This window comes from Aquarana catesbeiana, linkage group LG01, assembly GCF_042186555.1.
Source record: "Aquarana catesbeiana isolate 2022-GZ linkage group LG01, ASM4218655v1, whole genome shotgun sequence".
Classification (NCBI taxonomy): Eukaryota; Metazoa; Chordata; class Amphibia; order Anura; family Ranidae; genus Aquarana; species Aquarana catesbeiana.
The window spans coordinates 117,897,180-117,914,316 of record NC_133324.1 but is presented as its reverse complement, the minus strand read 5'-3'; the positions used below and the strand labels follow the sequence as shown (position 1 = coordinate 117,914,316).

Below are 17,137 nucleotides of genomic sequence, written 5' to 3'. Positions count from 1 at the left end.
ACACAGTCAGGCTTCCATGAAGAGATGAGGATCAGGACCTCAGGGATCATCCAAAGGTGTAAGATTTGGCCGGACAGATTGGGGTGGGGAGTTCCAGAGGATGGTAGGAGGTGACAAGGGAGCTAAAGAGCAGGAGGTTTGGAAGGAGCGGAGAGGGATGGTTTGGGTAAAAGTTTGAGATCAGTTTGATGTAGCTCATGTTAAAATTATGGATGGCTTTGTATGTTCAGTTTTTTAAATTTTATTTGTTAGGTAAGTGGAAGCCAGCGGAGGGATTGGTAGGTTGCTAAAGACGTGTCTGAATAGGGCAGCCATATAGGATCTAGAATGTATACAGCACAGATACATTCCTAGGATAGTAAAGGGGCTTACAGTGATGTGATAGCTGTTCATTACTGCTCTGAGATTTACCAATTTATTGAAACATCATGCTTTTTTTTTTTTTTTTTTCTTTTGAGAGCGCAGCTGAACATTTTTGTGGAATTACAGTATTACCAAGTGTCATGGCAGTAAATTGTGTTAATCAAAAAATACAAGGGATCATATGACTGGGATGTTGTGTGAGTTACACAAGTTCTCATGAATTAAAGGGGTTGTAAAGGTATTTTTTTTTTTTAAATAACAAACATATCATACTTACCTTCACTGTGCAGCTCGTTCTGCACAGAGTGGCCCCGAACCTGGTCTTCTGGGGTCCCTCGGCGGCTGTTTCAGCTCCTCCCCGCAAGCATTTACCACCTTAATGCGAGCTCCCTCGCATGGTGGTGAGTGCTTGCGGGCGCGCTCCCGTGATACAGCCGGCGGCTATAGCCGCTCGCTGTATCACTCGGCCCCGCCCCCCGGCGCGCCGCGTCATCGGATGTGATTGACAGCAGCGCGAGCCAATGGCTGCGCTGCTTTCAATCCATCCACTGCAGCCAATCAGCGACCAGGCTGAGCTGCAATGAGGATGAGCAGCGAAGATTCGAGGCGTCAGGTAAGTAAAACGGGGGGGCTGGGGGCGGCGGTACTGTCAAAAGTTTTTTCACCTTAATGCATAGAATGCATTAAGGTGAAAAAATTTTTATCTTTACAACCCCTTTAACTTATTGACCAATCACAAGCTCACCTTAGCAGATTAACAGTCATAAACGGTATGTTGTAACAGTCAGTGACAACTATTGTTTCAGTATAGTTAACAGACATATTTCCAGTTTTGACTGATCACAAATGGAAGTTTTGGTTTAAAGTGTACTTTCACTTTTGCAATCAAATTTGGGAAAACCCCATTATGTATTAACATTTACACAAAAAAATAAAAACAAAGTGAAATTCCAGTTAAAAATATAATTATGCCCTTGCTTAGTATTTTTAAGCACTAAATGTTTTGTATTCTGTATTTTCCTAACTGTTGATTGTCTAGATTTGAAACAATAGTCTAACCTAGACAATCAGCAATCCCCTTTATCGTCAATAGTGTGCCTGTGCAGCGAATGTGGCTATTCACAGGCAATTCCTTATAGCAGAACTCTGGGCACCATAAACACTATTTAATTATATTTTTCTAATCAAAGCAAACTCCTCAATCCACCCATGTCTCAAAGCTTGCTGAGAAATCACTTTGAAAAAAAACCCTAGCATTTCTGGCTGTGGCCATCTTAAAGCGGGGGTCCACCTATCTATGTTTTTTTTTTTTTTTTGAGTTCATTCACAAACTTTTCTTCTCAGCATTACATACTCACATATTGTGTGTAATATGTCCACCTGTGTCAAATTTTGTCGGAAAGAATAACTTATATTATTCACTGCAGGCGGTTTCCATCTTCATTGTGGGCATTTGAAGCCCACAAGCATTTATTTCCTGGATGTGGTGAATGCTGTGCTCCCAGCATTCACTGCTCGTTCCCGCACATGCTCAGTGGCATCCTGGGAAGCCTGAGACTAGCTCCCAGGAGTCTGGGAGAGGCTAGAAACACGCCTACTCCCACGGGAGGAGAACCAGGAAGTGCAAAGAAGAATAGAAAAATAAAAGGTAATTACGGCGATTTAAATTTTTTTAAATGGCATGTCAGCATCTAGGCAAGGAAGAGAATACATACAGATATTGTTCAAAATTTGGGTGGAACTCCGCTTTAAGTAAGGGCAGATGATTCATGTAGCATTTGCTTCCTGGAATCCATCTACCCTTAGTTCAGACAAGCAGGCAGGAGGGTGTGCCTAGCCCTCTTGAAGACTCCTGGGATGTATGTATCATTTGAATAGGCCTGGAAGCCAGGAAGTAACTGAAGAATTGTAAAAAGAAAACATTTAAAATAAGGAAATATGATATACTTTTCTTTTCTATTTAATAACAAAGTATAAGGATTAAAAATAGTTAATGTTAATGGAGTGCTTGAAGTTCTACTATAAGCCATTGTCAGTGTCTGCGTATTCATTAGAGCAAAGTTCTAATTAGCTCCACCTCCAGCCCTGCCCCCATCTTGCCCAGCCATCAGCAGAAATGTGCTGCAGCTCCTCCTAGCATCATTTTGGCTTGCAAACACTCCCAACAGCTGACCAGAGCACTTTTTGCAATTTGGCACTGCATCGTTTTAACTGACAATTGCGCGGTCGTTCGACGTTGCACCCAAACGAAGTCTGCGTCTTTTTTTTCCCACAAATAGAGCTTTCTTTTGGTGGTATTTGATCACCTCTGCGGTTTTTAAAAAAGATCAACAATTTTGAAAACAAAACTTTTTTTTTACTTTCTGCTATAATAAATATCCCCCCCCAAAAAATGTAAAAAGGAATGAATTTCCTCCTCAGTTTAGCCCAATAAGTATTCTTCTACATGTTTTTGGTAAAAAAATAGCAATAAGTGTATATTGATTGTTTTGCGCAAAAGTTATAGTGTCTACAAAATAGGGGATAGATTTATGGCATTTTTATTTATTTAATTTTTTAATTAGTAATGGTGGGGATCTGCGATTTTTATTTATTTTTTTTTATCGGGACTGCGACATTGCAGCCAACAGATCGGACACTTTTGACGCTATTTTGGGACCATTGACATTTATACAGCGATCAGAGCTAAAAATAGCCACTGATAACTATAAATGTCACTGGCAGGGAAGGGGTTAAACACTAGGGGGCGATCAAGGTGTTAAGTGTGTTCCCTCAGCGTGTTCTAGTGGGGGATGGGCTACCACTGACATGACAGAGATCGATGTTCCCGATGACAGGGAACAGTAGATCTGTCATGTTACTAGGCAGAACAGGGAAATGCCTTGTTTTCGTAGGCAGTTCCCTGTTCTGCCTCTCCTCGCTGTGATCGCAGGCCTCCGGCGGACATCGAGTCCGCAGGACCCACGGGCACACTCTCGCGGCAGGCACGTGTCCGCTATCCTGCTTTTGTGGACTGACTTACAGGTATGTCAGTTTGCGCAAGCGTGCCATTATGCCGACGTATATTGGCGTGAGCCGGTCGGCAAGCGGTTGAGCAAAAAGGTATAAAAAAAATCTATTAACAATTTCACACGTAATGCTTTAATTGCTTTCCTTCTACTTTATATATTCCTCACCTTTTTACATGTTTCTCAGGAGAAGGCCTCATGGCTGATGGTAAGCATTTCTGAACAATGTCCTTTCATTAACATACAACACAGGAGGCCAGCTTCTAGCTATTTAAAGGAGAAGTATGGCCTAAGATGTTTTTGCCATACTTCTCCTATGGATCACAGGAGTGTCAGCTGACATCACTTAGCCAGTCCAGGCCGTGGTAAGAGCCCGACTTTACAGTCAGGATCCACTCAGCTGCCTGCCCCCTTTATAAATAGGAACATATAACATGAACATGTATGTAAAATGGGTATTATCCCAGTTTGGCTGCAAAAGTGGCTGTGTTTGCCTTGTATTTTGTTTACAGTATAACTTGTCTGTTCTATGATCTAGGATGTAGTTAACACAGCCTTTTCGTTTCAGTGGATCAGTATTGTAAAGCATGCATTCGTTGGCTGTATTATCTCACTTCTGTGGTTCTTTGGCCTCACTCTTTGTGGACCATTAAGGTAATTTCATTTCTTCTTTTTGTTATTTAACACCAGATTGGATAGTGGCAGTTCCCAAAAAATGCATCAGTCATTGACACTACACAAACTACATTACGACCTTGGGAGACAGCAAACCCAACACAAATATCCTGAAATGTCTATCGGCGTCAGAGGGGTTTGCCCACACCAGCCAGATATTCTAAGGCTGGCTATTATTAGGCAGAGATCTATTGTTGTTGGGACAGTAGAATATCATACTTGGGCCAATTTTAGACAGGGTGCAGGTAATCTACCAGCATGTCTTTGGAGTGTGGGAGGAAACCAGTATACCTGGAGGAACCTCATGGATAGTGTCAGATAGGATGTAGATGGTGTCCTTTGATTAGAGTATTAGAACTCAGTGCAGTTTTTTTCCAACCTGGAATTTTATATACAAATGTATTATATCATTAGCTATAATTTGTGTTTCCTGGAGTAAGAAATGAGCATAAATTTCTGTAGAATCGTCAGTTTGCATTTGTTTAAACATTCAAATGGTTCTAAAGACAAAAAGGTTCTTTATCATAATGCATTCTTTGCATAAAGGTAAAAAATCTTCATGTGTCTGTGCCTTCCCCACCCCACTCTACAGTCCCTGACAAAAGTCTTGTCGCTTCTCTATTTTATAGAAACTCCTGCTATTAACCTGACTTTGAATTAATCAATTGGTGTTAGAAATAGCTCATATGAAAAGCTAAAGCCCTTCCAAATGATGTTTAATGCACTGAAATAAATTAGTTTCACTGAAAAAAGATTTATCATTTAATCAAGACAGACAGGTCAAATTTTGGCAAGACAAAGGTTTTGTCGCCTATACAGAAATTTCGTCTTCCATGCTTCATCTTTCATCCTACACCACATATGCTCAATGATGTTCATGTCTGGTGACTGGGCTGGCCAATCCTGGAGCATCTTGATCTTCTTTGCCTTAAGGAACTTTGATGTGGAGATGGAAGTATGCGATGGAGCACCATCCTGCTGCAAAATTTGGCCTTTTTTATGGTTGGGAATATAAGGGGTCGCTAAGATTTCTTGGTATTTTAGACTATTGATGTTGCCTTCCACCCTGCAGATCCCTCTCACACCCCCATACTGGATGTAACCCCAGACCATGATTTTGCCTCCACCAAACTTCACTGTTTTTTGGGTAAATCTCGGCTCCATGCGGGTTCCAGTAGGTCTCCTGCAATATTTGCGGCGACTGTGGTGTAATTCAACAGAAGATTCATCTGAAAAATCCACCTTCTGCCACTTTTCCAGAGTCCATCCTTTTAGCAGGCTGTGGCCCTTGGCAAATGCCACACGGTTTTTCAATCGTCTTTTGTTTAGTGCTGGCTTATGGGCACTGATTCAACCATGGAGGCCATTTCGTGACAGAATCCGACAAACTGTTCTGGTTGACACAGGGACTTCAGGTGACCAGGTCTCGTGGAGCTCTGCTGCAGTGGAAAATGGGCTGGCCTTGGATTTTAGAGCCAACAAACAGTCCTCTCGAGCAGTTGTCTTGCGGAGTTGGCCTGACCTGGCCTTGTCCAAAACGTCTCCAGTCTCTTCAAATCTTTTTTTTTTATCCTCTGAACTTGACGCTGAGACACATTGAAGGTGTTTGCCACATCAGCAGTGGATCTGGTCTTCAGCCTCTTGATAATCAACACTTTAGTCTCCGGATGAATCTTAAGCATGTTTGCAGAGGTCTAGTTGCAGTTGAGAAGGTCTAGTGTACTGGTGTTCTTTTTATACACACCTGAGACCTAATTGATCCATTATTAGTCACAGGTGAAGCTCATATAACAAAGCGACAACACTTATGTCTTGGCAAAAATTGACTCAATGGGCTTTACCAAGCTGTGAATATTAGAATACTTTTTGTCAGTTTCGTTTTGCACTGAAACATTATTACAAAAGCTGTTGGGATTAAAATGACCCATTTCTTGTAACAAAATCTTGATTAGAAATATATTTTAGCGGCACTTCAGGTCAATTTGTACACAAACGACAAGACTTTTGTCAGGGACTGTACTTGCCGGAGTCCGATCTCGATCCAGCCATGTGCCCGTCTGCAGCAGCTTTTCTCCCCTCCCTCTCCACTCACAGGAGACTTGACAGCAGCAGGAGCGATTGGCTCCTGCCTCTGTCAGTCAAATGCTGTGAAGAGGGAGCAGGGACCCGGCTCAGGATCGAACCCGAACGTCTGCCCCATAGCAAACAGTTTGCTAAGGGGGCACACGGAAAAGAGGAGGAGTAGACAGTGCCATCAGGGGACCCCAGAAAAGGAGGTTCAGGGCTGCTCTGTGCAAAAGAATTGCACAGTGCAGGTAAGTATGATATGTTTGTTTAAAAAAAAAAAAAAAAAAAATTTTAGGCCCCTTTAACACTGATACACTCTGCCAGTGGATCCACCTGCTCAGCGGGGGACCTCTCCACTGAGTAGGCGGATGACAGGTCTGTGTCCGCTGTGCTTATGCAGAGCGGACACAGACCACTTTCCTGTATATGTGGTCAGATGTAAATGGACTGCCTGTCCATTTACATCCAACTGTCATCCGATCCGCCAGACGGATGGGGAGCAGATTCCACATTCATCTGTTTTTAGCGGAAAGGATCGGTCCGGATGTTGGTGGGTGTCAACGCTGATACTCGCTGCTCCTTAGAGGGCAATAGATGGTCCTATCTGGTCCGCCTAAAAAAATGACAGGCGGACCCAAGCAGTCCGCCCTTGTTAAAAGCGCCTTACAATCACTTTAATAAATATAGTTACATAGTAGGTGAGGTTGAAAAAAGTCCATCAAGTCCAACCTATATGTGTGTGATTATATGCCAGTATTACATATCCCTGTATTATATATCCCTGTATGTTGTGGTCGTTCAGTGCTTATCTAATAGTTTTTTGAAACTATCGATGCCCCCCGCTGAGACCACCGCCTGTGAAAGGGAATTCCACATTCTAACCGCTCTAATGCCCCGTACACACGGTCGGATTTTCCGACGGAAAATGTGTGATAGGACCTTGTTGTCGGAAATTCCGACCATGTGTAGGCTCCATCACACATTTTCCATCGGATTTTCCGACACACAAAGTTTGAGAGCAGGATATAAAATTTTCCGACAACAAAATCCGTTGTCGGAAATTCCGATCGTGTGTACACAAATCCGACGGACAAAGTGCCACGCATGCTCAGAATAAATAAAGAGATGAAAGCTATTGGCCACTGCCCCGTTTATAGTCCCGACGTACGTGTTTTACGTCACCGCGTTTAGAACGATCGGATTTTTCGACAACTTTGTGTGACCGTGTGTATGCAAGACAAGTTTGAGCCAACATCCGTCGGAACAAATATCTATGGATTTTGTTGTCGGAATGTCCGAACAAAGTCCGACCGTGTGTACGGGGCATTACAGTAAGGAACCTTCTACGCAGTTTAAGGTTAAACCTATTTTCTTTTCTCGGACATCACGGGACACAGAGCCACAGTAATTACTGATGGGTTATAGGGTATCACTAGGTATTGGACACTGGTCACACCCTAATCAGGAAGTTCAACCCCCTATATAACCCCTCCCCTTCCAGGGATACCTCAGTTTTTACACCAGTGTCTTAGGTGTTGGACGTGTAAAGATGTCCTGTGCTGAAGCTCCAAAAGGAATATTCTAAGATCCTATACTGGGGCAAGCCAGGCGACCGGATCCATTCAAAGTGTCTTTTCATGGCCGAATTGGATGGTACCCGGGCCTCGTGTCCGAAGAAACGAGGTTTTACCTGTAACGCTTCTCTTTTTAGAGAGCTGGACCCGCGGATCAGAAAATGGCTTTAAACTTCCTAATTTCTGGCGAGGTGCTTTACAGGCCCAGAACTGAAGGATCCCCCTACTGATGGGGGCCCCAGTCTCTGACGGTTTTTCCACAAACGGAGCCCACCGTGAGAGGCGAAGGCTGGGTCTGTGTAAACTGAACCCTGCGGCCTGGATAAGGTAAGAGGAGATTCCACAGAATTTTAATTCTAGTGGCTTTTCTCCTTTAAGGTGAATGCATGCTGTGCCTATTGTGACCACCGGGGGCTGCCAAGAGCACAAACCTTTTCATGTTTGATCTGTCTCAGCGTCCGCTGCATTAGCTCTTCCTCCAGCTCCAAAGGTAGATGGTGGGGGGTTTTCTCTGCTGGGATGGTCCCCCCAGGCTAGGGAAAGGCTCAGGTATGCTGTAAGGCGGGTGAGACCGCACTGTCACAGCCGCTGCCGCCGCCGCCACCGAAGCCGCATTGCGATGCAGGGCCCATTACTGCCGGCCTCCTCCTTATTCCCCCAACCCCAGCCTCCCTTCAGGCTTGTCAGAAAGGGTCGGCTCGCGCGGGAAGCGCTCGTTTTTCAAAAACGGGGGGGGGGGGAAGGGGGGGCGGGGCGTCAGCACAGCGTCAGCGTGCCCAGACGCCCACAGTGCCAGAAAGCATGGCCATTTAAAGCACACTGTACAGGTGCTCTGAGCTTTGGAGAGACACAGAGCTGACAGTCGCATGTAAGGTGGGACACAGGCATTCCCCTAGGCTGCATTTACTAAAGAACACCGGACTGGGCATTTGGTAGCAAGGCTTTTAGCCAGACTACATCGCTCAGCAGTCAGTGTTCGCTTTTGATACCTCACACCTTGTTGCTTTGCACTATGGGTAGAAGAGGTTCAAGCACCCCAAGAACCAGAGGCACTAGGGGGTCTCGTTCAGGTTCTGAGGACCCCCTGTCTGCTACACCATCCCCTCCTGAGGGACCAGGGGCAGCTGGACAGGGAGAGCCATTGGGGTTAGGGGCTACATCTGCTGCCGGCACTTCAGCCCCTGTGTACATTACACAAGAAGTTTTTTCCTCAACCATTTCTGGATTAGAGAAAAAGCTAATGGCCGCGATTACATCTTCACGCAGTGAAAGAAAACGCACAAGGCCTTCCTCTGCTTCCCAAGACCCTCAGTCAGAGGAGCTCTGGGATAAAGGAGATGAATTCCTTTCAGAGGATCGGGATGGGACAGATGATTCCTCTTCGGAGGATTCAGGTGGAGAGCGACCCTCTGCGACTTCCCAAGAGGAGAAAGTCTTAGTGCAGATCCTCACTGGTTTGGTCCGCTCCACATTTAAGTTGTCCCTACCTGAAACTACTACAGAAACCTCTTCTGCTTTGGGGTCACTGAAACCTTTCCAAGCAGCACATGCTTTTCCTGTTCATAATTTACTTGAAAAGCTGCTTTATTCTGAGTGGGATCACCCAGATAAGCGATTTCTTCCGCCGAAAAAGTTTTCTACACTTTATCCTATGGAAGAAAAGTTTATTAAGAGGTGGGGAATACCGGCCATTGATGCGGCCATTTCCTCTGTAAATAGTAATCTGACTTGTCCTGTAGACAACGCTCAGATGCTCAAAGATCCTGTGGATAAAAAGATGGACTTCTTATTGAAAGATGTGTTCTCTTTAGCAGGATCAGTGGCCCAACCTGCAGTAGCAGCGATTGGAGTCTGTCAATACTTAAGAGACCATGTTAAACAGGTCATCAAAGTATTACCTGAACAGCAGGCCCAGGGGTTTGCTAACCTTCCTGCGGCTTTATGTTATGCTGTTGATGCCATTAGAGATTCTATCGTGCAAACCTCTCGCCTCTTGCTTGGGTTGGTGCATATACGTAGAATCTTATGGTTGAAAAACTGGTCAGCCGAAGCACCATGTAAGAAGCTACTGGCTGGGTTTCCCTTCCGTGGTGAAAGGTTGTTTGGAGAGGACTTGGATAATTATATCAAGATGATCTCCTGTGGGAAAAGCACTCTCTTACCTGATAAGAAGAAGAGTAAGCATCCCTCTTTTAAACGGACTCTTTCCCCAGCGCCAGGGGCATCAGCCTCCAGGCAGTCACGAGGGTCTCCTCCGTATGGGGCAAGAAACAAGAGTCAACCCCAGGGACACAAGAAATCCTGGGGGAAAAGGTCTTCTAAGCAAGACACTAAGACCTCTTCATGAAGGGGCGCCCCGCTTGCTCGAGTGGGGGGAAAGACTGCTGCAGCTCTCAGGGCCCTGGCAGAAGGACTTCCAGGACAGATGGGTGATCTCCACGGTAACCTTAGGGTACAGACTGGAGTTCCAAGAATGTCCCTCTCCTCGTTTCCTCAGGTCAGGTGTTCCCAGAAAGCCAGAAGAGAAGCAGTCGCTCCTTCTAGCGATAAAGCGACTTTTGTCGCAAGAGGTCATTGTGGGGGTTCCCACAAAGGATCAAGGATTGAGACTTTGTTCCAATCTTTCTATGGTCCGAAAACCAAATGGGGACGACAGACCCATTTTGGATTTGAGAGATCTGAAGCGATTCCCAAGGATGCAGTCCTTTCGTTTGGAATCAATTCAGACAGTAATCTCCCTCCTGCAGGGAGGAGAATTTCTGATATCAATAGGCATCAGAGATGCAGGCCTATATGTGCCCAGTTTTCCTGCTTAACTGAAGTGTCTGCAGGCAAAGATCACTGCTCTAAGGGAGCTGATTCTGACAGTCAGGGCCAAGAAGGGTCTTTCTGTCCGCCTTTGTATAAGGCTGCAGGGGAAGATGGTGGCTTCATTCGAAGCAGTTCCCTATGCGCAGTTCCAAGCAGAACTGTTGTAACACAGTATTCTGTTGACCTGGAACAGGAAGGTGCAGGCATTAAACTTTCCAATGCACCTATCGCATGCGATGCGTCAGAGCCTCAGTTGATGGCTCATACCCGAAAACCTACAGAAGGGGAAATCCTTCCTACCGGTTGCCTGGGATCCTCTTGCAGGCAGGACGGATGCGTTGGTGATTCCGTGGCATCGGCTCTCACCGATTTATGCATTCCCTCCCATTCTGCTACTGCCACGGCTCCTTCGCAGACTCAGGCAAGAAGGGAAGTCGGCACTTCTGGTGGCCCCCGTTTGGTCCAGAAGAATCTGATAAGCAGAAATAGCAGGGATGATGGTGGGTTCCCGGTGGACCCTACCGATACACCCAGACCTGTTAGCTCAAGGTCTGGTGTTCCAGCCTGCCTCACAAATGCTAGATTTGACGGGTGGGCTATTGAATCCCACGTTCTGAAAGATCGTGGGCTTTGAGGTCCTGTCATATCTACCTTGATCAAGGCAAGGAAGCCAGCTTCCAGAATGATTTATCATAGTGTCTGGAAAGCTTATGTATCCTGGTGTGAATCCAGGGGTTGGCATCCCAGGAAATATGTCATAGGTAGAATTCTGGATTTTCTACAATTAGGATTAGAGATGAAGCTGGCCTTGAGTACCATCAAGGGCCAGGTGTCGGCCTTATCAGTGTTGTTTCAATGGCCGCTTGCTTCGCATTCTCTGATCCGAAACTTTATACAGGGGGTGATGCGTCTTAATCCTCCGGTTAAGGCGCCCCTAAACCCCTGGGAATTGAACTTGGTTCTATCGGTGTTACAAAAACAACCTTTTGAACCAATACGTCAGATTCCTTTGGTCTTACTGACGAGGAAACTAATTTTCCTGGTAGCTATCTCTTCTGCTAGAAGAGTATCAGAAATAGCAGCTCTTCCCTGTAAAGAGCCTTACTTGATTATACACAAGGATAGAGTGGTACTGCGCCCTCATCCTAGTTTTTTTACCGAAGGTGGTTTCAGATTTTCATCTAAACCAAGACATTGTGCTACCTTCCTTTTTTCCAGAACCTTGTTCTTCGGAAGAAAGGTCATTACATTCTTTGGATGTAGTAAGAGCAGTCAAGACCTATCTGGAGGCAACTGCTCAGATTCGCAAGACGGATGTCTTGTTCGTGCTGCCGGAGGGTCCCAATAGAGGACAGGCAGCGTCAAAAGCGACCATTTCTAAATGGATTCGACAGTTGATTATTCAAGCTTACGGTTTGAAACGGAAGGTTCCCCCGTTTCAGATCAAGGCACATTCCACAAGGGCTATTGGTGCTTCTTGGGCAGTGCATCACCGGGCCTCTATGGCTCAGATCTGCAAGGCCGCAACCTGGTCTTCAGTTCATACATTCACCAGATTCTATCAGGTGGATGTGAGAAGGCATGAGGATATCGCCTTTGGGCGTAGTGTGCTGCAGACAGCGGTACAAGGTCCTCAGGTCTGATAGCACCCTACTTGGTTGTGATTCCCCCCCTCAGTTGGCATTGCTTTGGGACATCCCATCAGTAATTACTGTGGCTCTGTGTCCCGTGATGTCCGAGAAAAGAAAATAGGATTTTTTATTACAGCTTACCTGTAAAATCCTTTTCTTTCGACGGACATCACGGGACACAGAGGTCCCGCCCCTCTTCTAATACACCTATACTGCTTTGCTACAAAACTGAGGTATCCCTGGAAGGGGAGGGGTTATATAGGGGGTTGAACTTCCTGATTAGGGTGTGACCAGTGTCCAATACCTAGTGATACCCTATAACCCATCAGTAATTACTGTGGCTCTGTGTCCCGTGATGTCCGTCGAAAGAAAAGGATTTTACAGGTAAGCTGTAATAAAAAATCCTATTTTCTTCTAATTTTAGTGAGTGGCCACGTATCTTATTAAACTCCCTTCCGCCAAAAAAGATTTATACCAGTATGGTATTTGTAAATTGAAAACATATCCCCTCTCAAGCGTCTCTTCTACAGATAGAATAAGTTCAGTGCTCGCAACCTTTCCTCATAACTAATATCCTCCAGACCCTTTATTAGTTTTGTTGCCCTTCTTTGTACTCGCTCCATTTCCAGTACATCCTTCCTAAGGACTGGTGCCCAGAACTGGACAGCATACTCCAGGTGAGGTCGGACCAAAGTCTTGTAGAGTGGGAGAATTATCGCTTTATCCCTGGAGTTAATCCCCTTTTTTAATGCATGCCAATATTCTGTTTGCCTTGTTATAAGCAGCTTGGCATTGCATGCCATTGCTGAGCCTATCATCTACTAGGATCCCCAGGTCCTTTTCCATTCTAGATTCCCCCAGAGGTTCACCCCCTAGTGAGAAGATTGCATTCATATTTTTGCCACCCAAATGCATTATTTTACATTTTTCTACATTAAACCTCATTTGCCATGTAGTTGCCCACCTCATTAATTTGTTCAGATCTTCTTGCAAGGTTTCCACATCCTGCGGAGAAGTTATTGCCCTGCTTAGCTCAGTATCTTCTGCAAATACAGAGATTTACCCCATACTCCAGGTCGTTTATGAACAAATTAAACAGGATTGGTCCCAGCACAGAACCCTGGGGGACCCCACTTCCCACCCCTGACCATTTCGAGTACACCCCATTTATCACCACCCTCTGAACTCACACCGGAGCCAGTTTTCAAACCATGTACTTACCCTATGGTCCATGTCAACGGACCTTACTTTGTACAGTAAACGTTTATGGGGAACTGTGTCAAATGCTTTTGCAAAATCCAGATACACCACATCGGGCCTTCCTCTATCTAGATGGCAGCTCACCTCCTCATAGAAGGTTAATAGATTGGTTTGGCAAGAATGATTCTTCATGAATCAGTGCTGATTACTGCTAATGATACTGTTTTAATTACTAAAATCTTGTATATAGTCCCTTATCCCCTCCAAGAGCTTGCATACTATTGATGTTAGGCTAAGTGGTCTGTAATTCCCAGGGATGTATTTTGGCTCTTTTTTAAATATTGGTGCTACACTGGCTTTTCTCCAATTAGCTGGTACCATTCTCGTTAGTAGACTGTCAGTAAAAATTAGGAACAAGCTTAATTATCTCATCTGTCCCTAAGCCAAAGCAGTAGCTTTCAGCACTGTTGGATGAGAGAGGCTCATGAGGTGAAAGAAGGATCACTTTATTGGGAACCCATGTACTGCCTCAGGCATTACAAAATATCCAGTTGGTGGGGACCAGCCCTTTAGAAGGGTCAGCGTCAGTAAGTAAAGGGTTTGGTTTTAGTGCATGGACTAGGGTTTAGTGGCTGATTTATAATTTTTTTTGGGTGAATGTTAAAAGTATTAGGGGTTCACTTTTGGTCATGTATAAACAATTAGGCTGAAGGTTTAGTGCTAGGTTAAGCTTAAAGTGGTTCTAAAGGTAGAAGGTGTTTTTTTTTTTTTTTTTCACCACAATGCAGCTCTCCCATCCCCCCTCCCCCTTAAACTTACCTGGGTCTTATCTCAATCCAGCGAGTTTCTCTCTCCTTACAGGGCAGATTGATAGTAGCGGGAGCCATTGGCTCCTGCTGTTGTCAATCAAATTCTGTGATGAGGGAGCAAGGATGGGGCCGAGCCGCACGGTCTGTGTCAACACAGACAGCATGGCCCGAGATCAAGCCCGTTGGTGAGCCTAAATTCCTATGGTGTCATACTTAGAAAAGGAGGAGCCAGAAGCCCTGGCGTGGCAGGTAAGTATAACATGCTTGTTATTTAAAAAAACAAATGGGGTTTACAGGCACTTTTAAGGGACACTGGAGTGGTGAAAGTTTGGAAACCTGCTGATTTTACTTTCAGTGTTGAAAACAAATGACCTATTATTATCCCGGGGATAAAAATGTTGTGTATTCAGCTGGTCCAGTTCAACCTCTTTTCTACTTTTTAAGAATGCATTAACTGGTTTTTTTTATTATTTTTTTTTTTTTTTTTTAACGTTATCAAAAAAATGAGTCCATGTACAAAACCACCTTAATTTGTAATAAAAAGGCAGCTTATAACAAAATGTGCACATTTCTAAAAGTCTCTCAATAGCCTTTGTTCTATAATTATCACCATCTCTCTATACTGGTTCATTTGGTTTTATATTTGTTTTGCAGGACGTTGCTGCTGATTGAACACAGTGATATTGTGGCTGTAACATTGCTTACAGTGCTTTTCACTGGTTCCAATGGAGTTCCATCCAAGGTATTTGCCAAAGTAACAAACTATACTTAGAGCAGACATTCTTATCTGATTATTCTGCATTACAACAGTGTTTACACAAAAGACTTTTCTTTATATTATTTTGGCTCTAACTCTTTAACAGTACTTTTTTTTTTTTTTTTTTCTCTTTACACAGACTCGGGGTGCAGCCTTTTTTATCATAGCTGTTATATGTTTACTTCTCTTTGATAATGACGATCTGATGGCCAAAATTGCAGAACACCGTATCCTTTATTGAGGTTTTACTTTGTAATCTTTTCATAGCCAGGTGCAAGTCTAGTGATATCAATTTTCCATCACCTTCCCAAGACCCACAAAGGGTTAGATCTATTACAGAGGAGGCCCATCATCTCCGAGATTGGCTCTCTTAATGAGCGACTGGGCCAATGGCTGGATGGTGTTCTGCAACCTCTGGTTAGCACACTCCCTAGTCACTTGAAGAATACTAATCACCTTTTAAACATTGCATGTGACACACAGTGGGATGTGCATGCTATGTAGATCTCCTGTGATGTATGCAGTCTGCATTCGTCAATTCCACATGGATTGGCCATTGCAGCAGTTGGATTTTACTTGGAACATCATACCAATCTTACTATTGAGGTTCGTTTATATGTGTTGGAAGCTTTGGAGTAACTTTTAACACATAACTTCATGTTTAATGAGGAATACTTTCTCCAGAGGTGCGGAGCAGCAATGGGTGCTAAATTTTCGCCCTCACTTGCCAACTTGTACATGGGTTGGTGGGAACACCATTTCATTTATGTCGGCACCAACCCTTTCAGATCCCACATTAGAATGTTCAAACGTTACATAGATAATCTTATATTTATCATGGATAACCGTTTTGGCACTTTGGAGAATTTCCTCAAATATCTGAATAATAATGACAGAACTCTTCGGTTTACAGGCCAGTCAAACAACACAGACATCTGTTTTTTAGATGTCCATCTGTGTGGCCGTGATTCTGGTATGCAGACTTCCCTGTATAGAAAACCCCTCTCTGGTAATACACTGCTGATGGTGGGATCAGGACACCCTCGCCATATAATCAAAGGCATTCCAGTAGGTCAATTTTTCAGGGTTCGCTGTATATGTAGTGACCAACGGGTTTTTGAGGAGGATGCTGAGGCTCTTTACTTACGTTTTATACAGAGGGGTTATCCGAGGTGGATGCTAGATAGAGCCCTGTTCATTGCGAGAGCCAAAGATAGAAATGATTTGCTCAGTGGAAATAAACACAAGGATTCTAGGAGCAACAACAAGGGATTCAGTAAACAGCGACTCACGCTCAGTACACCTTTCAGCTTGGAGTTTGAGGATATAAGAAGGATTGTATACAGGTATTGTCCCATCCTTTCTGAAGATCAGACTTGTGCTGATCTATTGAAGGATGGTGTCAATATGGTTTCAAGGAGAGCTCCATCCCTAGGTAATTCCTTATCACCCAGTTTATTTACCACCAACAAAACACAGTCTACAACATGGTTACACCTCAGTGGCAATTTCAGCTGCAGTGTATCCAAATGTCTTTGTTGTAGGCATATTATCAAAGGGGAGGTTGTGCATTCTTATTCTACTGTGAAAGAACAGAGACTGCGGTCATTCTATAATTGCAATACCAAACATGTTGTGTATATCATCACATGCAGACTCTGCAATGTACAGTACATTGGATGCACAATCAGACAATTCAGGGATAGATTCATTGAGCATTTATCCAGTATTGAGAAAAATCATTCCACCAATGTTGCACTCCAATTTAATCAATACCACAATGGTAACACCTCGGCAGTGGGAGTACAGATCCTTGAGAAAGTCAGCCCGCCTAAAAGAGGAGGGGATGCGTTTAGATCTCTGTGTAAACGAGAGAGGTTTTTTTGGATCTTTCATTTCAAAACTCAATATACCATACGGTTTAAATTCCAAATGGGATATCACACATTTTCTTGACTAAAATTAGATCGTTTTTATGTTCTCATTCATGAACAGCACTTTTTGTGATAAGGCTTATCACTTTGACATTGGTATTTGATCAATGCGGTTTTTATTTTTTGCGCTATAAACAAAAAAAGAGCGACAATTCTGAAAAAAAGCAATATTTTTTTACTTTTTGCCATAATAAATATCCCCAAAAATATATAAAAAAACTTCTTTCTCCGTTTAGGCTGATATGTATTCTTCTACATATTTTTGTTAAAAAAAAAAAGTGCAATAAGTGTATATTGGTTTGCGCAAA

At 43.9% G+C, this 17,137-nt stretch overlaps 1 protein-coding gene across 1 annotated transcript in view; it reads left to right on the top strand.

The window, feature by feature from the left end:
• SLC30A5 (solute carrier family 30 member 5) overlaps positions 1-17,137 on the top strand; it is a 94,691-nt gene that overhangs the window by 29,332 nt on the left and 48,222 nt on the right. The window contains exons 4-6 of the mRNA XM_073623278.1: positions 3,940-4,025; positions 14,793-14,880; positions 15,035-15,122. Of these exons, the coding sequence (XP_073479379.1) occupies positions 3,940-4,025; positions 14,793-14,880; positions 15,035-15,122 (262 nt within the window). The remainder of the gene's footprint in view (positions 1-3,939; positions 4,026-14,792; positions 14,881-15,034; positions 15,123-17,137) is intronic.